Here is a 23,359-nt window from a genome sequence, read left to right as displayed (position 1 = left end):
TCCCACTGTGAACTCCTGCAATTCTAGCCATGGGAGATCCCCTGACCTTCATGGACCCTCAGACTAACATGAAGATCTGCCTGAAGATTGTGCACCAGCATTGTTACAGAGAGAGCTCATGCTGAGTCCCACAAAACTCTGAGTCCTAAGCAGCTACAGCATAGCACCAGTTTGAAGCCTTAACCCTCATCAAACTACCACATACTGCCAGGGTCTCAAACAGCCCCTGCATCTTTATATCCCTGAAGTCCCACTGATATTCCCTGCCTGCAGCCAGGCACCATTTCTAGATGCTGCTGCCAGGGCAAAAACATGAACCATTGGCAGCAACCCCTACTACCCCCAGAGAAGCTGAGCATCTGTGCTTTCACAGGTGTGCTGAGGAAAGGCTACCCACTTGCAGCCACCAACTGGGGCCAAAGCATGTGGTCCCCAGCCACCTGCCTAAGGCTGCTCCCAGTGAAAGGAACCCCACTTTCCCCAGCAACTGCTGCTGCTCCAACCTGAGCATTCTGACAGGGACATGAAGATCACTCCACCCCTGTCTACCACAGCCAGCATCTGCATGCACCATGGGAAGCCAGAGGATAGGCCCAGCAAGCCCAGCTCCACAAGACCCAAGTATGGTATCTGGGAGCCTGGGAAATACCTGGCACAATCCACCACCATTGACACCTGAGCACTCCTCCTGGTGGCCTAACAGTGGGCCTACTCCACATTCCACTACCACTAGAGCAGGCACCCACCTGCACACACCACCTGTGGGCCTGGAGACTGGCCTTCCTAGCCCATTGTAGACACCACTAACACTGGTGCACACCACTTGGGAGACAGGATTGTCCTGCCACTGCACTGCCATTGCCTCTGCCATGCCCACTTCCCAGGAGCCCCAAAACCTGTCCACCTACCAGGCCCACTGCTGCCATTCCTAGCATTTAGCAAGTTGCCTGGAGGCCCAAAGATAAGCCTGTCTGGACTTTCCAACAGCAGTGCCAGCATATGCATATGCTTCCCTAGGGCAAAGGACAGGCACCACTGCCACCACTAGGGTCCAAGCATTGGCCTACCTGACATCCCTGTCACCAGCAAATTTTCATCACAGACTCCACTAACAACCAACATAAGCCACTGAGAAAACCACAGACATTACTGACGCTGTTTACAGTGAAAGAAATCATATGAAAACTATACTATGCACCCAGGATCAAAGCCAAAGTGCCTAACACAATTAACACCACAGATACAACTTCAGGAAAATGTCCTCCTCTATTAAAGAAAATTCAAAAAATTAGAAAAAATGACTGTTACACCACATGCACAGGTATCAATGTAAGGACCCAAGAAACATGAAAAAGCAAGAGAGCATGACACCTCCAAGAAACACAATAATTCTTCAGCAAGAGGTACCAATGAAAAAGAAAATTATGACATTTTTGAAAAAGAACCCAAAATAATGATATTAAAGAAACTCAGTGAGCTATAAGACAACTGAGATAAATAATACAAGAAAATCAGAAGAATAATTGAATGAGAAATTTACCAAAGAGATGGACAACAAAAAAAGAACCAAACAGAAATTTTCAAATTGAAGAATTAAGTCAATGAAATGCAAAATACATATGAAATCTTCAACAACAGATTCAATCAGACAAAAGAATTTCAGAACTTTAAGATAGGTCTTTTGAAATAACCCAGTCAGATGAAAATAAAGTAAAATGAATGAATAAAGCCTACATTACATATGGGACACCGCAGATTGAATTTTTGGTGTTTTAGCAAATGAAAAGTAAACCAAAGGGATAGAAAACCTAGTTAACAAAATAATAGATATAAACTTCCCAAGTCTAGGAAGAGATTTAGACATCCAGATGCAGGAAGCTTAGAGATGCCCAAATAGATACAATTTTAAAAAGTCTTCACCATGGCTCATTATAGTCACAGTCTCAAATGTCAAAAAAAAAAAAAAAAAAAGAATTCTACAAAAAGCAAGAGAACAGCATATAGCTACTTATAAGGGAATTTCCATTAGACTAACAGCATATTCCTTAACAGAAATCTTACTGGGCAAGAATGGGACGATATATTCAAAATGCTGAAAGAAAAAAAAAAAACCTATCAGTGAAGAATTCTATACCCAGCAAAGTTACCCTTCATAAATGAAGGATAAAAAAAGTCTTTCCTAGACAAGCAAAACTGAGGAAATTCATCACAATTAGATCAGCCATACCAGAAATGCTTAAGGCAGTCCTACACCTGGAAGTAAAAAAATTGGTATCTACCATCATGCAGACACACAAAAGTACAAAACCCACTGGTAAAGCAAATACACAAATGAGAAAGATAAAGAACTGAAATGTTATCTCTATAAAAACCCACCAAACCGCAATGATAAACAATAACAGAGAAAGGAACAAAGACTAAACAAAACTACCAGAAATCAATTAATAAAATGAAAAGAATAAATATATAAATAATATAAATAATAACAAACATAAATAATATTCTTGAATGTAAATAAATTAAAATTTACATGTAAAAGACATAAGCTGGCTGAATGGGTAAAAGAACATGACTCAATTATATGCTGCCAACAAGAAATTCATGTTACCTGTAAAGATACATATAGACTTAAAGGAATGGAAAAAGATATTATATGCAAACAGAAACCAAAAATGAGTAGCTATCCTTACATAAGATAACATAGATTTTAAATTAAAACCAGTAAGAAGAAAGAAAAAAGTCATCTGCAATGGTAAAGGATAAATTCAGCAAGAAGATATAATAATTCTAAACATGTATGCACTCAACACCAGAGGACCAAGATTTATAAAGCAAACATTAGATCTATAGGAAAAGACAGACTGCAATACAATAATAGCTGGATATGTCAACACCCACTCTCAGTATTAGAGAGATCATCTAAACAGAAATCTGACAAAGAAACATTGCATATAAACTGAACTTTACAAACAAATAGACCTAACAGACATACAGAACATTTCATCCAACATAGAATACACATTCTTCTCATTAGCACATGAAACATTCTCCAGGATAGACCATATGTTAGAACACTAAACAAATATCAACAAATGTTTTAAAAATCAAGATTATGTCAGTATCTTCCCATACCACAGTGGAATAAAAGTAATAATCATGGCGAGGTGCGGTGGCTCATGCCTGTAATCCCAGCACTTTGGGAGGTCGAGGTGGGTGGGTCACCTGAGGTCAGCCCTTCGAGACCAGCCTGGCCAACATGGTAAAACCCTGTCTCTACTAAAAACACAAAAATCAGCCCAACGTGGTGGCACTTGCCTGTAATCCCAGCTACTCAGGAGGCTGAGGCAGGAGAATCCCTTGAACCCAGGAGCTGGAGGTTGCAGTGAGCCAAGATGCATTTATAGACAACTGATTTTCCATAAAAACACCAATAACATACATTGGGAAAGGACATCCTTTTCAATAAACATTACTGGGAAAACTGGATATCCATATGCAGAAAAAATGAATCTAGACCCCTACCTCTCACCATATATAAAAATCAATTGGAGATGAATTAAAGACTTAGACATAAAACCAAAAACTATGAAACCACTATGAGAAAGCATAGGGAAAAGACTTCAGGACTTTGGTCTAGGCAAAGATTTTATGAGTAACACCTCAAAAGCACAGGCAAAAAGAAAAAATATAAACAGACGATATTATTATACTAAAAAGCTTCTGCACAGATACCAATCAACAGAGTGAAGAGACAACCTGCAGAATGGGAAAAAATATTTGCAAACTATTTATTCAACAGGATGCTATAATAATACCCAGTATATACAAGGAACTCAAACAACTCAACAGGAAAAACAAATAGTCACATTAAAAAGCATGCAAAGAACATGAGTAAACATGTATTAAAATAAGACATATAAATGACTTACAGGTATATTAAAAAATATTCAACATTAATAATCATTAAGAAAATTCAAAAGTACAATATCATTCTCTTCCAATTAGAATGGCTATTATTAAAAAAAGAAAAAACAATAGATGCTTATAACGACACAAAGGAAAGGGATCTCTTCTACACTGTTGGTGGAAATGTAATTTAGTAAGCAAATATGGAAAATGATATGGAGATGTCTCAAAAAACTAAAAATATAAACACCATATAACCCAGCATTCTCACTACTAGGTATGTATCCAAAGGAAAGAAATCAGTATATAAAAATGATCTCGGCACCCTCATGTTTATTGCAGCACTGTTCACAAGAGCAAAGATATGGAATCAACCTAGATGTTTATTAACGGATGATCAATAAAGAAAATGTGGTATATATACACAATACATATATGTTATTCAGCCATAAAAAAAAGAATAAAATCATGTCATTTGAAGCAACATCTATGGAACTGGAGGTCCTTATGTGAAGTGAAATAAGCCAAGCACAGAAACACAAATACTGCAAGTTCTTACTCATATGCGGGATCCAAAATAGAGGATCTCATAGAAGTAGAGTTGATTGGTCATTACCTGAGGCTGGGAAGGGCCTGGGGATGTGGGGGGTAATGAGAGGTTGGTTAATGGACACAAAAAGCAGTTTAAGAGAATAAATAAGTTCTAATGTTTAATAAGAGAGTAGAATGACTATAGTTAACATATTGTATAGTTCACAAAAAAGCTGGAAGAGAGAATTTGAAAGTTTCAGAACACATAGAAATGATAAATACGTGAGGCAATGGATACCCTAAATAACCTGACTTGATTAGTACACATTCCATGCATGTAACAAAATGTGTTACATGTATTCCATAAATAAATACAAACATTGTATATCAATTTTCAAAGGGCATTAAGAAGTACCTTAAAAGTGAAAAGTCAAAAGACCCCCCCAAATTGAATGTATATCTAAGTACATATGAACAAAGACTCCAATATGACCGCTAGCAATATACATGGAGAACGAATTACCTCAATCAAGCACACTGAGGTCACTGGCCTGTCTGAAAAGAGTTTCTTTCTTTCTGAAGTTTAAGTAAAAGAATACCCAGTCCTAAAGAAACTTACACTTGGACAGATTTACGAAGAGCTAAGAGAAGAAGTGAATAGAAATGGGATATAAATCCATTTAAAAAGATTTATTAACTTTATAATAATGGCTATCATTGGTCAAGGATTAGTATATGCCATAGGTTGTGGTATGTGGCTTTTGTGCATTATTTTTTCATATAAGATAGAAACTACTTTCATCATTTGTGATGAGGATGTTGGGATTCTGAGAGTTTAATCTTGCTGAGGATTCAAACAAATAAATAACTAAGAATCTTAAGGCACAACTGTTGGATTCCACGCGTAGGCCCTTGTAACTGTGCTCTAACACCATAATTGAGAAGCTCACTGATTGGGGCAAATGAAAATATAGACCAAGAAAATATAATTTGCTCTTTTAAAATCTTGACTGCCACCTGATGTGTCTGTGTTATGATCCAGAGGTTTAAACTAAAACAGAGCTAACAAGAAAATAAAGAAACACCTCTTGTGAGACATCTAGGATTCCCATAGTTCTTAGTCAAGTTTAGTTGACAATGTGTTCTCTATATTGGGAGGCTGGGGATAGAAAGTGCCACTGGTAAAGCTAGAAAAAATTAGAGAAAATGGAGACCAAAGGGAGTGGACTTTGACAAGTAAAAGCTAAAACCATTCAATCTGTTTCCTCCAGGTCTAATGACTTAAATGTGAACAGGAATGAGCAGAAAAGAATCCAGGGAAATGGCTGATTAATGGCACACAAAGTAAATTTCTGGAAAAGCTATAGTAACTAAACATCAGAAAATTGAGGAGCAATTTGAAAGCTGTGTTTATATAGAGGAATTATGAATGGTATGGTCAAACATATGTACAAATACATTGAATGTACACTTCTGTAGGGTGAATTTTAGTAATGAATGGAAACAGTTTGCTGAAAGTGAGAAGCATAAGATTGTAAAGTCTTGGCCAAAGGGACTAGGTAGCCTTCTTTATAAATATTCTAAAGTTGTTTCTCTAATAAATTTATTATGTCTAACGTGGCACATCTAAGAGGATAATGCAGTTTAATTTCCTTTATCCCCTCCCTACCCACTTTCAGGAGGTCCTATACTCACCCTTCTACTTTTAAGAAAGTGATTTTCAAAGTGTTATTTGTGGAATGTCTGAGGAGTACTTGAGACAATTTCAGAGAGCCTACAGGTCAAAATTATTTTCATAATAATAAAGCAGATGTCTTTGATTCTTAAAAGCCTCTTAGACATTTGTAGTGAGGGTGCAAAAGCGAGGACAGTAAACTGCGGGTTCTTAAAAGCAATCGAAGAACGGCATGGCACAGACCTGTACTAGTAGTCATTGTATTCTTAACCACTGCACTCCCAGTTACACATCTTTATAATATTCAACATGAATATTAAAATTTTGAAGTGAGCATAAAATACTTCTGCTATATCCTAAGATTTTATAGTTCTCTTGACAAGAATGAAGGACTTGTGTAATTGAGTTGCAAGCAGCACTAGCTAATAATGGAACATCATTTTCACTTAAAATAATGTTTTGCTTGGGAGGCCAAGGCAGGCGGATCACGAGGTCAGGAGATTGAGACCATCTCTCTACTAAAAATACAAAAAATTAGCCAGGTGTGGTGGCAGGTGTCTGTAGTCCCAGCTACTTGGGAGGTTGAGGCAGCAGAATGGCGTGAACCCGGGAGGCGGAGCTTGCAGTGATCTCAGATCGTGCCACTGAACTCCAGCCTGGGCAACAGAGCAAGACTGTCTCAAACAAATAAACGAACAAATTACTAATAATAATAATAATGTTTTGCAGACAAGCTGTGGTTATAAAGACTTGCTTATTTAGTGGATAATTTTTGTGAATGAAGTGAGACTGTTATTCAAAAACAGCTAATTAATGGTAGTTGTTTGCAATAATACAATTCAACCTCTCAAAAGAAAATTAGAAATTTGGAAGACTTGTGTCTGCAACCATAAGCTTAGGAGTTTCACAGGACATAAAAACTTTTAAAATAATATCTGTCATTATATTAATGAGTATGATTTTTGATACTACATATTAACATACCAGCATAACTCAATGGACAAATATTTTCCAATGATCAATATATGATGTCACAATATAATGCATGGACTAAAGATTAATTCAAAGTGCCTGAGATCTCAACGTACTTTAAAGTAAGAGAATATAAAAAGCGCATTGTTGTGATTTTAGATTCCACACTGCAACTAGCCTTTCAAAACCAATCATTTGTCAAGTTTTGGTGTGGTACCAAAGACTGTCTAAAACTACCTAAAAAGGTCTACTATAATACTTCTCCTTTTTCCACCTACAAATCTGTGTAAGACTGAAAGTTCTTCATATCCTTTACTAAAACAACCTATTGTAAAAGACTGATGCAAAAATAGACAAGAGAATTCAGCTCTTTTCTGTGAAGTCAGATAGCAAAGACATTTGCAAAACTGTAAAACAATCAATGCCACATAATTTTTTTGTTTTGAAATATATAGTTATTTTTCATAAAAATATAATTTAGTTTTATTTTAAATACACTAATATATACTTTTTCTATTTCTCATTTTAAATTTTGATTATAGTAAACATAGACATAAGCCATATAAGTAAAAGCTCTTTTAGATCCTCAATAATGTTTAAGAGTGATAGGATCTTGAAACCAGAAAATGAGAATCACTATTTTAAGGCCACTTTCTTAAAAGGCTTTTTAGATGAAACTTTCCTAATTTCTTTTTTATTTCAGTTGAAATAATTTAATGAGTTTTCCACAAATCTCATACTCTGTCATTAAGACAATTAATATTCATAAACACCTACTATGTAGCATAAACACAGCACTGCAATATGAACAGGAGGAAGATGACTAACCGAAGGCTTTAAACTCCAACACCTGCGCATTCTAGGCATGTGACATAAATAGGTAAAATAATCTCCAAGAACTAAGCCCTTTCCACTTTCTTTTCTTTTCTTTTTTTTTTTTTTGAGATGGAGTCTCGCTCTGTCGCCCAGGCTGGAGTGCAGTGGTGCGATCTCAGCTCACTGCAAGCTCCGCCTCCTGGGCTCACTCCATTCTCCTGCCTCAGCCTCCCGAGTAGCTGGGACTACAGACGCCCACCACCACTCCCGGCTAATTTTTTGTATTTTTAGTAGAGACGGGGTTTCACCGTGGTCTCGATGTCCTGACCTCGTGATCCACCCGCCTCGGCCTCCCAAAGTGCTGGGATTACAGGCGTGAGCCACCGCGCCCGGCCGCCTTTTCGACTTTCTTAAAACCCACCACATTATTTTTCACGTTATCACTTTTGATAGAGACTTGAATTCTAAGAATAGTATTTTCATTTTGAGGCAACCATAAGAAAACAATAGAATAAGTTTCATAAATGGTCACCCACAGTACTGCCTTTTGGCTTTTACCCTGAGCGCAGAAGAACACTTTCTGGCCCTCCTCCAGCTCCGCCTCTCCGCACAGTGAAGAAGCTGCAGAGTCCAGGGGACGTGCCATTGGGAGCCTGCTCCCAAACCCCGTTTCACAAGCCTTGAACTCCAAAGTTCTCCCCCAAATGGGTTTGAAGTGCTTCGATGACTTGCGTGAGCCTCTTTTCTAGATTTGTCCTCCTGAGGCTGGGGACTGCACCCCCTTCCCACATGATGATCCCCAGACCTGAGAAGTAGGCACGAGGTCCTTGATGGCAGTGGACAGGACTTGTACAAGTAGACTGGGGTTTCTGGGACAGAGTAGGGACGAACAAGCAGGAGTGCAAACCACAGTGTGAAGATGGGCTCTTCCTGTGGCACCACGTGCCACCCCAGAACTTTGAGAATCACAAACTTGAACTTGGCCTTCCGGGTAGTTATGAAGGTATATTTGTCAAGGAGGAAGGATGAAACACATTTTATAGAACAGTTTGCTGGCTTGGTTTATAACTTTTTTGGTTCATATAATTATTTAAATATATAAAATGTGGATGTGTATTTGAGGTCTCTCTCCAAATCACAAATATTAAAGGATTCGCCCGGCTTTTGATGTTTGGCTTAGAAATGGGAAGAGCTGGCCACGTGCAGTGGCTCATGCCTGCAATCCCAGCACTTTGGGAGGCTGAGATGGGTGGATCACCTGAGTTCAGGAGTTCGATACCAGCCTGGACAACATGGCAAAACACCGTCTCTATTAAAAATGTAAAAAAATTAGCTGGGCTTTGTGGCAGGTGCCTGTAATCCCAGCTACTCGGGAGACTGAGACAGGAGAATCACTTGAACCCGGGAGGTGGAGGTTGCAGTGAACCGAGATCACGCCATTGCACTCCAGCCTGGGCAACAGGACCATGAAGTGAGACTCAGTCTCAAAAAAAAAGGAAAGAAATAGAAAGGACTAGGGGAAGAGGGAGGGAAGATGGCTATTATACTGGTATATTGTGTCTAAAGACTAAAGACTATAGACATTCTCAGATTCAGCTGAAGTGTGCCAGACATTCTGATTTTTAAAGGAGTATTAGGAATCCAAATTATAATGCAGAAAATTATAATTTTAAAATCTTGACAACTAATTTTAAAAATTAACAGCTGGTAGCAAACACTAACTGGTCCAAATAATGTATTCTGTAGCTGAGAGCTGGCCAGAGGCCCACTAGCTTATAATGGTTTGGGCTTGAAGAAAATTTGTAATATCATGGAGTTTCCAATGCTCTTTTTTCAGTATCCTTACCAGCATCGTGATTAATAATAATGGCTACCTATCATTACATGCCAGGGGTTATAGTAAGGTTTTTGAACATGCTATTTCAAGAACATTCATACTTCCCAATGCATTTTGTTGGTTTGTTTTCATCCATGGGAAAGCTTAGGAGCTCAACCATCCATTTTCACTTGTCCAGTCTCTTTTATAATAATTTGTTGGTTTGTTTTCATCCATGGGAAAGCTTAGGAGCTCAACCATCCATTTTCACTTGTCCAGTCTCTTTTATAATAATTTGTAACAAGAAATCTGTTTATCCTTTTACTCAGGAAGTACAGTAAGGATAAAGTAAATGGTCATGGATTAGAACATTTACCTGGTCTGTGAAGAGATTAAACCTTGGTGCGAATTGTTGTAATTGAGTTAATCTGCTTCCCATATTGATTCCAAGTCTGTAATTCAATAATAGGTTCTGGGCAAGTGAAACTTGAACCTTCTAAGCAATATGGGCATGGCGTATAAAACTCTTCTGCTTCTGTGTTAGTAAAGTGTCATCTCTCGATTACAACTTCTTTTATAGCTTTTCCATAACTCCTTCAAATGGCCTTCTAGATGGGCTATAAAGTAATCAGGGTAAATTAAAATTTATACTTAGTACTAAAATGTAAATTAATTGTGTGCTTTCCCCCAAATCTAACCATTGGAAACATCTGGTATGGATATTTTAGTGCTTCATTCACTCTAATGGTGATAATTTTAGCAAGTTGTTAAAACTACGTCTCACTTCCCCAACATAGTAGTCCAAAGGATGCAGTTAATGTTTCAGCATCTCTAACAAACTCATTAGAGAAACAACTGGTCCTCTTTGGTTCATCATAAAGTAAAATAGAGCAGAATATTATCATCTGTCCACTGCCCACCAGACAATGAAACCACTGTCCTTACTGTGAAAAAAGTTTAAAGTTTTCAAGAATCAAGGGCATTAAGTACAGACAATTAATTTTTTCACTGCCAAGTTTTATACTTTTGCATATCAATTTCCCCTAGCTGTGATAGTTTCTTTTATAACATCTGCTGGAGAGGAGGGATGCAATGTGATTGTATTTAAGTACAGCAATACTTTTTTTGATGATTAAGGCCAACAGAATTATGGGAATTTTGTGACATGTAAATGATATAAATTATATAAAAACTAAAAATGCTCATTACTTTTAAATAAGTCAGGAAAGATTTTTCTGATGTTCTGAATAATGTGCATTACAAGTGACAGATAATAATTCATGCAAAGAGGATCACATATTGAATTTGGAATGTTCATGTTTCATTTTTACATTAGAAAGTTATTTCTATTCGGTTTTCTTTCTCTTACTACTTCGCTATCTCTATTTAGCATTACATAGCTAAAATGACTAATTTTTCTCCCCAGAATTATTTAGTGTTCTACTCATTTATCTTTCTGGTTTGGTCTCTTAGACAGAGGATACTTAAATGTTAATCCCTGTAATCCTGAGGACGAGGAGATGTAGTCTAGACAGATCCAGATAGGTCTACATTCAAACCACTAAATGTTCCATTTTCATAAATTCTTTTCTCTGGACTTTACTGAACTTGCCATTTGTTTCAGTTTCATATAGTCATGGCCTAGTCAATGACATAAAAACCAACATTTTTAAAAAGTGGACAAATACACAGAATTAGAAATTCAGTAGTCAACAAACAGCCCCAATCTCCTTTGACCACAGCAATACATTAAAAGGACTGAATCAAACTTTTCCCCTTTTACTCTCTTTCACAGGGCTCGATGCTGCCTGTCTGGTTTCTAGCTCTGACTGATGTAGAGGGTAATGCAAACACCATAAAGAAGCCATAGGGAAGTTCATATGAGGCTGAAAATAAAGTATCTAAATACACATGCTAACTATTCTCCAGTGACTCAATTTACTCAGAGAAAAGAACGTAATACTGTCACTGTGTCAAAAGTTCTACCCCCCCACCCACCCCCCCACCACACACAAATCTATTTGCCTCTAAAGCTTTTACTTTTTATTTTCTTTTTTGTTTGGAGGCACACGGACTTTCACTCATGTAGTTGCAAGTGCTCAGCCCTTGGAGACTCGTGATGGCAATAGAAGATAAGACACATGCCTTCTGGCATCTTCAAGTTTAGAGGACAAACCAGGAGAGACACATGCAAAACAGTAGACCATTAGCAAATAACTAGATGGGGATGTACTTATTAAACCAAGCTTTAAGTGTCTGATGTCTCATTGCCTTGCACTTGCTAAGATTCTACCCTCACCTATTCTGAATGTATCATCCCTCTGGGGCTTTTTAAACTTTTTATAGCAACTGTATATCTAAATCTAAATATATAAATCTCCTTAAATGACAACTTTCCCTGGGATTTATAGAATTAGAATTTTGTCTGAGTTGTCCTTTTCTTTATCTGGAAAACTTCTAAATCGGTTGGTGACCCCTGGCGGCTAAGACATATGTTGAATGACTTCTAACTCCCTTACAATTGCAAGAGCATAGGCTCTGCTTTGTAACCCTGAACTCTGGGTTGTTTTCAGACCACTTTCTAAAAGAAATGCACACCATTACAAATTGTAAAAGTAGGCAGGGCGCACTGGCTCATGCCTATAATCCCATCACTTTGGGAGGCCGAAGTGGGTAGATGATTTGAAGTGGGAGTTCGAGACCAGCCTGGCCAACATGGTGAAACCCTGTCTGTATTCTGTAAATACAAAATTAACCAGGTGTGGTGTCACACACCTGTAATCCCAAGTATTTGGGAGGCTGAGGCAGGAGAATCACTTGAATTCAGGAGGCAGAGGTTGCAGTGAGCCGAGATCGCACCATTGCACTCCAGCGTGGGCAACAAGATCAAAACTTCATCTCAAAAAAAAAAAAGAAAGAAAGAAAGCATAAGGAGTTGTCGAACTTTAATTTAGACTGTTAGTTATTAAAATACGTCTTTTCATTTTACATTCAGAGACTCAAAGTCAGTGAAGGAAGGTGACCTATGTAGTGGAAATAGCATTAGACTGGGATTCAGGGAACCAAGGTTTAGTCATTAATAACAGTACAACCCAAGAAAGATACATTCAGGTCCTCAGTTTCTCATATGTAAGATGAAGAGTGTATGATTCATGCATTTGGAGCATGAAATGGGAAATCAAAACTTAATAAGCGTTAAATTACGGTGGCTAATCCTTTCTTACGTATATAAGACATCTTATTGCAAATGGAAGTCCTTTAACAGTAAAATTTTATTTCCTTTTTTCTTAAATTATACTTAAAATATGTAAACAGAATATGTATAATTAGTGTGTTTGGTGACTCCTAGAATAATTAAGGCAATGTTCTTGCCCTGTTTTGAAATTATTATATATTAAATATATATGCTGCTTACTACAAAATGGGCAAGAGGATCAAAGCCTTTTGTTTTTAGCATGAGTGTTAATCTATAGGTTTTTTTCTCCTTAAAAACAGCTTTTAGTCTAATGGAGTCAGAACTGGGTTGCCTATCTTTCCACACATCAATCTACCAACGCAATGCTTTTTAGTGCCTTTTTGTTTGAAGACAAATGTATACCTACTTGTTAGAAATCTTGGCACCAATTCTTCTCTATATGTAGAAGATACAATAGCTTGACACTGAAAGAAGTTAGCTTTAACAAAATATACCCATTATGTGTCACAGTTAAATTCTTGTTGGCAAAAGAAAAAGGCATAAAAAAATGTGAGTTCATAAGAAGAACTCAAATTAAACCTTTTAAAATTCCTTTGGTTTTACTACCTATGTTTCATCAATTGTTCAGTAACAGACATTCATTATACCTTTTTATGATTCATTGCTATACATTTTTTAAATTTTAAATGTGTGTCAGTTTTATCCTCCTAACTTGCACATGAAATGCTTTAGACCATTACAATATTTTAAGAGAAAACATCACCTTGTGTGTTTTGAAGATGTACTTCAAAATTTGTACTTAAAACATACTATGACAAAAAATTAAAATGTGCCACTTCTGCGGCTTGTGAAAAGGTTTAGTATAAACCTCAATATAAAAATAAATATATTTTATCTTGAAAGGGTAGAAAGAAAATTTGCTGAGCAAAAATAAATATTTTTTATTTTCAAATGAAGGAAATGTTTTGTTAATTTTTTGGGTCACTACATGGTGGATCTGTTCAGGTTCTGGTGTAGCATTTCACTTCAACCTTACAGAGGCACAATGAGTAGAGTTAGGGGCTACAGTAAGCTTGTTGGAGATGATAGGTATTTACTTACTGTTTTAGGGTGTGCAGATGGACTCCCCAGAGCCCTGCGACACTGAGTCTTGTTCTACCTGCAGGCACTAAAGCAGCTGTGTGTGGCTGATGGAGCTGCTCCAAATGGAACATACCACAGGTGATGCTAATTGAGGAAGCTCAGGGACTCTGACGGAGCACACAGGTTATTGCTGATGGTAGCGTGCCAAAGGTTAGTGAAAAGTAGGATTGTCTGCTGGCCTGGGGAAGATAAGAACACAAAGGGCACCGAAAAGGATTTGAATATAGGCACTTATCAGTGTGCCTTTTAAACTGCATAATGCTGCGTGCATTGCTGTGCTTTTAGCAGTAAAATTGGGAGTTCTTTTATGAATGTACTAATTTATTAACATCAATTTGTGTTACCATTTAAGTAGTTACACTCTCATTTTTATTTTGTCTTAAAAAAGGAGCATCGAGAAAACATTAGGCCAACCTCAAATAAGCTATGATTAAAATAAATATCAGATGTATCATGCCATTACAAATAGCTTTATACAGTGCAATTTCACTTCCACATTAAGAATAAAAAAATGTTAATTTTAACAGTATATGAATTACTTTTTCATCTTTCCCTAATGTACTTGTTATTTTAAAAAATATTTATTTAGAGAAGTGAACACATTCCACAGAACAACAGAATTGAATTTTTATTGGCATTACAATCATATGGCTAATTCTAATAATTATAAACCAGAATTAATTCATGTTAAATTTATTGGAAATTTAAAATTTTTATATATGCTACTTCATTTCAGCATGGTTATATATGCTACTTCATTTCAGCATGGTTTACCATAGAGCAGCTAGTTGATGATACGCCATGAGTAGATTACCTAAAGTACATGTGGTGTAATTGATCATTCTGAATTTAATCAGTGTCGTGTTTGTTTTTGTTATCTATTGTGGCTCAACAGACTAACCCACCATTTGATGGCTTTAAACCAGAACCATTTCATTTGCTTAAGATTCTGTGGGTCAGGAGTTTAGGGGGTGGGTGTGCTTGCCTGAGCATTTCCTCCTTTCCTTGTCGTATTTCCTTACTCATTTGGCTGCATTCAGCTGGGTTATGAGCTGCAGGACAAGCTCAGTTGGAATACAGGGCTGGCTGGTAAATGAATTCAGCCACCTCTATGATATCTCAGCTTGAATGGCTAGAACAGCTCAGGGCTAGATGGGCCCCTTACTCTCTATGCCTCTCCAGTAGAAGATGGATGAGAACTCCAAAAAACTGAATTGCAAGCTGCAGATAAGACTTGTCCTCGGGGGTCACACGCTGTCATTTCTGCTGCATTCTACTGGTCAAAGCCAGTCACTAGTAAGCCCACATTCAAGAGGAGTGGGATAATAGATTCCAAAGCTTGATGTGGGAGTGGAATGGGAGATATTATTGTAGCCATCTTTAGAAACACAATCTAAATAAGTTGAATTTTTTTGTTTGCTACTAGAAAATGCCATATATTTCCTAGAATTAGCATTAATAATTATATTAGACCTTACAAATATTAAATCTTGAAACACAGGAAATATCCTGGAATACTTCCTTATTAAATATATAAATTTGAAACCATACTAAAAAATAGTTAAATAGGAAGTCAGAGTCTACACCCCCATTGCCCTGAAGCAGTGCAGCAAGGGCTGTTTCAACAGGGAACACATGTTCACCATTACAAAGCCAAACCTCAGTGCACCTGGCCTCTCAAAGCAGTCTAAACTAGAATGAATGAGAAAAACTGTTATGGGTGAGAATTTTCACCCAACACTTAAGAATGGCTGTTACTTAGAAACAAACTACTGGCATCTTGCCAGGCCATATTGTGACCTTACCTCATTGCACTTGAGTGCAGTCATTTCAGGGACTTTCTGGGACAGTATCACTGAAATCATAGTGGCACCAATTTCCTAAAGTGCCTAAAAGAAGTAACTTCAACACCCACAGGGTGAAACATATTTTTGTCTAAGATTATTACAAATAATTGAACTAAAACAGTAACAGTAAGTGACTGTAAGAAGAGAATTTGATGTTTATTTATTTTAACATTCTCACTTCATTGGTTAAAACAGTGCAGCTTTGAGAAATGGAAGAAGCCACCATTTGTCAAGCCAAGATACTTGACCTGATTCCTTTCTAACTCTCACTGCATCATATTGACTCATGTGACTTCTCTGTGTCTCTACATCTGGGATTGGTAAACTGTGGCCTGTTTTGTAGAGTTGTCATCTTAGGATGTTTATTTTTCTCATTTTTCAATAGCTAAAAAAAGGGAAAAGAAGAAAAATATTTTGTGACATGTTTTGTGACATACAAAACTTAAATGTTAATGTTTATGAATAAAGTTTTATGGGAACATTGTCACACTAATTTTTGTATTTCTTGTGGCTGCTTTCAGACTACAAAGGCAGAGTTGAGCGGTTTGACAGGGCTCCCTTTTGGTTCATAAAGCCTAAAATATTTACTATCTGGCCATTTGGAGAAAAGTTTCCCTATCCCTGCTCTAGGCTCTTCTTTCTTTTGATCTATTATCTATTTGTTCTCTCCTTCCCTGCCCTTTCTTTCTTTTCTCTCTTTTGCAATTTCTCTTTCTCTCTCTTTCCCTTTTTTCCTTTCTTTCTTCATTTCTTCCTTTTGTTTCTCTCAGGCTTTCCCTTTTTTATGGTAACAAACTGCTCCCCAACTTTTCCCCTGACTTTTGCATATGCTTTTGTCCTATGCAGGGTTCTTTACATCTGTTATACCCAAATGAAGACTTTGTCTGTGATTTTTCAAAATGGCACTCAACCCCTGAAGCAGACATTTGTTGCCAATATTATATACATGGAGCAATGCAATCAGCAGTCTCTTCCACATTGGAAAATTCACATGAATCAGAAACATGTTAGGCTATGTCATGTTAACCAAAACAGAACAGTACTCACTCTCGGGCTTTAAGAACGTGTATGGCACAGTTCTTCACCTTCCCCAGGTCTTTGCTGAATGTATCCCTTTCAGCAACATCTTTCTTCACTACTTTATTGAAAGGTGCACAGGCCCCACTCTCTTTCTCCTTCCTTGTATAAATTTCCTTCACTGTGCATATATCTGAAACATGAAACTAACTTACTTATTTATTTTCTTTCTTCCCCACTAGAATGTGAGAGCTTCACAAGGTTAGGTATTTGGATCCATTTCGCTAAATGTTATGACCCATTGCCTGGAACCAAGCAAGCCCTCAATCAGTGTTTCCTTAATGAATAAAATAATTAATCTTCAGCTTATATGCAAATATAACAGTAATAATAAATTTAAAAAATACATTGCTTACTTGACTTAAGTCAAAACTAATAATTTTTAAATTTTAGAATAAAGCCATTTCTAAAACTGAAAAATAAAATTATGAGTTAAGCCCAAAAAGCCTCTGTATCTTCTAACTAGACTTATGTTTCCATTTCCTCAAGTAAAATAAAATAATACTGCATTATTTTGCTATATCTTAAAATACTTAATGTGTTCAAGTGACAAGACAATCAATGCTTTCACATTTGCTCACTCATTTTAAATGTCAAGAAATAGCAAGAGAGGCCAGGCACGGTGGCTCAAGCTTGAAATGTCAGCACTTTGGGAGGCCGAGGTGGGCAGATAGCTTGGGCCCAGGTGTTCAAGACCAGCCTGGGCAACATGGAGAAACTCTGTCTCTATAAAAAATATGTGTATTAGCTAGGCATGGTAGCGCATGCCTGTAGTCCCAGCTATTCAGGAGGCTGAGGTGGGAAGATCACCGAAGCCCAGGGAGGTCGAGGCTGCAGTGAGCCGTAATTGTGCTACTTACTGCACTCCAGCCTGGGCAACAGAGCAAGACCCTGTCAGAAAGAAAGAGAGAAAGAGAGAAAGGAAGGAAGGAAGGGAGGGAGGGAGGGAGGAAAAGAATGAAGGAAGGAAGGAAAGAAAGAAAGAAAGAAAGAAAAGAAAAGAAAGTTAATGGATGAGAAGAGACTTGTATGATCTCAAACTTATAGAAAAACTAAAAGTACAGTGAAAATCACTTTTTTTTTTCTGATCTATGGCCCCAAAAATGTCTTTATAGCCAACATCTATTTCAGAGTCAGACATTGCATTTTGTTGTCTTACTTTGCTTCCTTTGGCCTGGAACAACCTATCCATTTTTATTTAATTTCTTACTTTGAAACTTTAAAGTTTACAGACCAGTTATTTTGCACAATGTTCCTCTTTTGGATGTGTCTAATGTATATTTTTCATTTTCAAAATCATGTTATGTGCAGGAATGTCATATAAATGATGTTATTTTCTTTTCATTGCATTCCATCAGGTGTCACCTGATTTCAATTTTCCCCCTTGTTGCGAAAGATAAATTTTGTTCACTTGTTTAAGGTGACATCTGCCAGCTTCTCCATTGTAAAACTGCACATACTTTTTTTCTGATAGGTAAGAGTTTGGGGAGGGGGTTATTGTGAAAACTATGCAAATATATTCATATTCCTTATCAAAGTTTTCAATTAGCTCATTTATTTAATCTATCAGTATGGATTTGTAGATTACTAATATAGTCATTGGGCTATAATCTATTAGTAACATTATTTGTTTTGATACCTAATGTTTTGCATATTTGTGCAGCGAGAGCCCTTCAGGTTGGCTTTTGTACAGTTTTGATGTTTCCATCATCCTTTGAGCATGTCATTGCCTTCTGGCATAATAGGCTACAGCAGGCTTATCTTGAATGTTCCCTATCCAAACCCTGGTATCATTTCTATCATTTCCATTGGGTTATCACTGTTTCCAGTTTCTCTCAGCAGACAGATCTAGGTAATATGTATGTATGTGGATGTATACAAAATCCATGTTACCGTGGCTTTTCTTTCCACGTGAGACTCTGCGTGTCCAACAAATGTGTGTTAGTCCATAATTTGGTAACTATTTGTTTTTTTAGAGCTCAGAAATGCAATTAGTCACTATCACTTACTCTTTCAGTAAAAGAGGTGAGTGGCCAATTTCACCTTCAATTAACAAATTACTTCATGGTTTCATTTGCCATGCTTGAGCCCATGTATTTTTAAACATTATTTGTACTGCATTCAAAACATCTAGAGGAATGTCAGGGACAATTTTTAGAACATAAATTAATGAATGTGAGGCAGCATATATCTTCTTATAGAAAAGAAACTGAAAATTTAGAAATAAAAATAACAGTATATATACACATATATATGTGTATATATGTGTATATATAGTCTATATATGTGTGTGTGTTTCTATGTGTGTGTATATATATGTATATATGCAGAATTGCAGAGTGGAGTGTCAATGTCAGCGCCTATAAAGCTCACTGGCTTCTGCAAAGGCTCTCATTTCATAGACCATTTATTGCAGTGTCTCCACTAAGTCAGCAGATTTTAAGAAATGAATATCAGTGCCCCATTTTCTTTTTTATTTTTAAATATAGGTATACATGACCATTAGATAGATGATTGATAGATAGATAGATAGATAGATAGATAGATAGATAGATACATAGATAGAAAAAGATGACCGCTAGGTTTTTAAAAATATTTTTTCCTGATAAATTTAACCCGCAATTACAGTATTTCATTTTCAGTGAAAATCCCACCTCACCTGTACAATTGAAACAACTTATTTTATATTTAATATAGAAAGAAAGAATAATTGTTTTGCGGTTCCTCTTTGCTCTCATCCCTGTGCTCACCATGACCAAACCTAATTTCTAGCCTACAGGGTAGCCCATCTCAGTTATAAGATTTAGATTCTCTCATTCCAGTAACTTGTATAACGAAAGTGAGGGCATGATGCTATAAATGGTTAATTGTGCAAGGTAATGCTTGGACATTGCTGCCTTACAGTTTAAAGAGCACCTTTGGTCATTTGCCATGTGATGAAATTTCCTTCATATGAGAAAAATGGGATTTGATCCACTGTTCCAGGAAAGTATGTGACGGCATGTCTTGGGATTGTCCATTCATTTCTCAAAGAGAAATTTTAAACATTACAGCAAAGGAGAGACCAAAGCATGAGATATTCTTCAAAGTCTTCATATTTAGCTCTATTTAACAAGAATTAGGGAACATTAAGACTTTGGCTGTAAGTATTCAAAAGCATTAAATTATTTTTTAAAAACTTACTTTTATCTTACATTTTATAAAATTACTGGCAATTCACTTTTTAACCACAAAGGGTAGAAGAGTCTTTAGAATTTGCCTGATGAGGTCATGTTTGTTTGCTTGTTTGTTTGTCTTGAGACTGAGTCTCACTCTGTCACCCAGGCTGGAGTGCCCAGCGCCATCTCGGCTCACTGCAAGCTCTGCCTCCCGGATTCACGCCGTTCTCCTGCCTCAGCCTCCCAAGTAGCTGGGACCACAGGCGCCTGCCACAACATCTGGCTGATTTTTTGTATTTTTAGTAGAGACGACGTTTCACCATGTTAGCAGGATGGTCTTGATCTCGTGACCTCGTGATCCTCCCACTCGGCCTCCCAAAGTGCTGGGATTACAGGCATAAGCCACCGAGCCCGGCAGAATCCATTTTTCCTCCCACACCAAAGCACCTGCCTTATGGGTGAAGCAGCCTGGAGCCCGGCTGCATAAGCTTGCACAGCAGGAGGGTCCTGGCAGGAGGGTCGAGGTGCCACTGCCTGGGTCCAGCTCAGAGGCTGCCAGGGAGGCCCGGGTCTGGCTCCCTGGTGCTGGTAGTGTCCTGTTCCCAAGATCTGCACATGGGGGTGCCTTTCTGCATCTCCCCATCAGTGGTAGGTGCTCCTCCAAGCCCACTCTTGCCGGCCTGGAGACAGTGGCATGCACCTCCACGCTATTGCATGCCAGTGAAGTGGAGCCCCCTGGGCCAGAAGCCCCACAGATGTTGGCCCTGGCTTGACACCAGGCAGGGGTCACCGGGGCAGGAGCTGGCCACCCAGCCCTGATTCTGTGGACCCGAGTGGCCCGTCGCTGATGGCTGCGTGCTCTGAGCGCCGACCAAGGAGGAGCAGGTGTCATGAAGGTGGGCGTCTTGTGCTCCTCGATTTTGAGGCCATTTGCATCCAGCTCTGCCAACCCGAGCTCCGAGCTGCAGCGCGGCCACCCGCAACAGCACCACCACGAGTGTCTTGGGAGCTTTCTTCAGAGGAGGGTGTCAGCATCCTCAAGTTCCAGGTGTTCTAGCCCCAGTCCTGCTTCAAGAGGCTTTTTCCCACTGGAGGCCTCTCCTCAATGGCCTGAAAACTCAGCCAACTCCCATGAAGTTTGCCGGGAACGCAAGGCTGTCACTGACATTTGTGGCGCCAAGACTTGCGCAGGAGGGTTGCACACATCGGCCACTGTCTGTGCCACGTGCAATGACACCGCGCACGCCGCCCTCCACCCAAGCCCGCCCTCCGCACGCGCATAACAGCTTGGCTTGTCTGTAACGGCTAGGCTTGGCTTTGCGTTCCTCGCTTGGCTTGGCGTTCCTCGCTTGGCTTGGCGTTCCTCGCTTGGCTTGGCGTTAGTGGCTTTGCCTGGTGTTTCTCGCTTGGATTGGCGTTTCTTCCCTCGCATTCTTTTACTGGACTTGACCTTTTCTCTGCTGGGTTTGGCATTCCCTTGGGTGGTCTGGGTGTTTCCTTGCGGTGGGGGGGGAGGGGCTTGGCCTTTCCTGGGGTGGGAGTGGGGTCGCCCCGGGTGGGCGTGGGCTTTCCCCGGCTGGGTGTGGGTTTTTCCTGGGTGGAGTGGGCTGGGCTCCCCTGCTGGGGTTGGCAGGTTTTGGCTGGGATTGACCTTTCTCTTCAAACAGGTTGGAAACCCAGAGTTTCCTGCTAGTTGGTAAGACCGGTTGGTAGACGCGATCTGCTCGCTACTACCGGCCTCCCCTGGCTGTTAAAAGCAGATGGCGGCTGAGGTTTGTTCAAGGTCGGCTGCCTCCACTGTGAAGAAGCCATTTGGTCTCAGGAGCAAGATGGGCAAGCGTTGCCACCACTGCTTCCCCTGCTGCAGGGGGAGTGGCAAGAGCAACGTGGGCACTTCTGGAGACCACGACAACTCCACTGTGAAGGTGCTCAGGAGCAAGATGGATAAGTGGTGCTGCCACTGCTTCCCCTGCTGCAGGGGGAGTGGCAAGAGCAACGTGGGCACTTCTGGACCCCACGACGACTCCGCTGTGAAGACGCTCAGGAGCAAGATGGGCAAGTGGTGCCGCCGCTGCTTCCCCTGCTGCAGGGGGAGAGGCAAGAGCAACGTGGGCGCTTGGGGAGACTACGACGACAGCGCCTTCATGGAGCCGAGGTACCACGTCCGTCGAGAAGATCTGGACAAGCTCCACAGAGCTGCCTGTTGGGGTAAAGTCCCCAGAAAGGATCTCATCGTCATGCTCAGGGACACTGACGTGAACAAGAGGGACAAGCAAAAGAGGTAACCGGGCCTGGCTGGGAGGAGGAGGGACGTGGGGGGATGATGGGGACATGCCCTCATGGCGCGGGGAGGGAGGAGCCTGGCTTTCTTGCCTCCGCAGGTGCCACACCACCCTGGATGTGGAAACCTCAGAGAGGTCAGGGCACAGGCCCTTCATGAACAGCAACACAAAAACAAAACTTTAGCTGATTTCCAATCCAATTATAATTTCCCTTATAGAAAACTAATCGACTGTTTTAAAGTGATTAAGTCGAAGCAGCAGATTATTTTTAATGTACACATTTTAAAACAATGTTCTACACATTATAGAATGGCGTATATTGAGAACTAAGTCCTACAATATATCAACTTCTGGGCTAAATAGTCTTCAAATAAAATCCAATATGGATTTTATATCAATGTACCCTATGTAAATATGTTCTTTACTGAGGAACCTTAGAAGGAAACTGAAATGGGAATACAGTTCATGTCCTTGAATAGGAAGATTCATTTTTCTTAAGATGTGAGCTTTTTCTGTGTTTATCACTTTTATGTAAGCCAAATAAAAATAGCAAAGTTTTAGCGATTGCACATGCTGTATTTTATTATTGTGATAAATTAATTTTTTAACCGAATGGAAAAAGACTTGCTTTTCCAGATATCAAAATGTGCATGTGCTATTTCCACAAATTGTTTACTAATAGCTGAAAAGACATCAATGAATAGAACAGAATAGGAAATCCAGAAATACCCAAATATATGTAAGAATTTAGCACTTGAAAATGGTGATTTTCATATTGGTAAAACAAGATGAATTATTCATAAATGAAATGCATGCTGTTTGGAGAAAACTAGCTAGATTTTTATGTCACAAAAATAAGTTCCTGGAGTATATATTAAAATTTTTAAATATACAAAGGAAGAAAAGTACCAAAGGAAACACAAATGCCTATTTATATGCG

The 23,359-nt window shown here is 38.9% G+C and overlaps 2 protein-coding genes across 2 annotated transcripts in view; one reads left to right on the top strand and one right to left on the bottom strand.

Annotated features, from left to right (window-relative positions):
* Positions 1-16,045: 16,045 nt before the first annotated feature.
* LOC129012635 (uncharacterized) lies at positions 16,046-22,328 on the bottom strand. The gene is made up of 3 exons (XM_054448547.2): positions 20,585-22,328; positions 16,950-17,112; positions 16,046-16,287 (listed from the first exon to the last, which is right to left on the bottom strand). The coding sequence occupies exons 1-3, from the start codon at positions 21,027-21,029 to the stop codon at positions 16,281-16,283; spliced, it is 615 nt and encodes a 204-aa protein (XP_054304522.1). The 5' UTR covers positions 21,030-22,328; the 3' UTR covers positions 16,046-16,280.
* LOC129012634 (POTE ankyrin domain family member G-like) overlaps positions 21,427-23,359 on the top strand; it is a 40,211-nt gene continuing 38,278 nt past the window's right edge. Inside the window, 1 exon segment of the mRNA XM_054448546.2 lies at positions 21,427-22,418. Coding sequence (XP_054304521.2) covers positions 21,898-22,418 — 521 coding nt within the window. The 5' untranslated portion in view covers positions 21,427-21,897.

The sequence above is a fragment of the Pongo pygmaeus genome, chromosome 15, assembly GCF_028885625.2.
Source record: "Pongo pygmaeus isolate AG05252 chromosome 15, NHGRI_mPonPyg2-v2.0_pri, whole genome shotgun sequence".
In the NCBI taxonomy this organism is placed as follows: Eukaryota; Metazoa; Chordata; class Mammalia; order Primates; family Hominidae; genus Pongo; species Pongo pygmaeus.
This window is presented reverse-complemented; position numbering and strand designations above follow the sequence as displayed.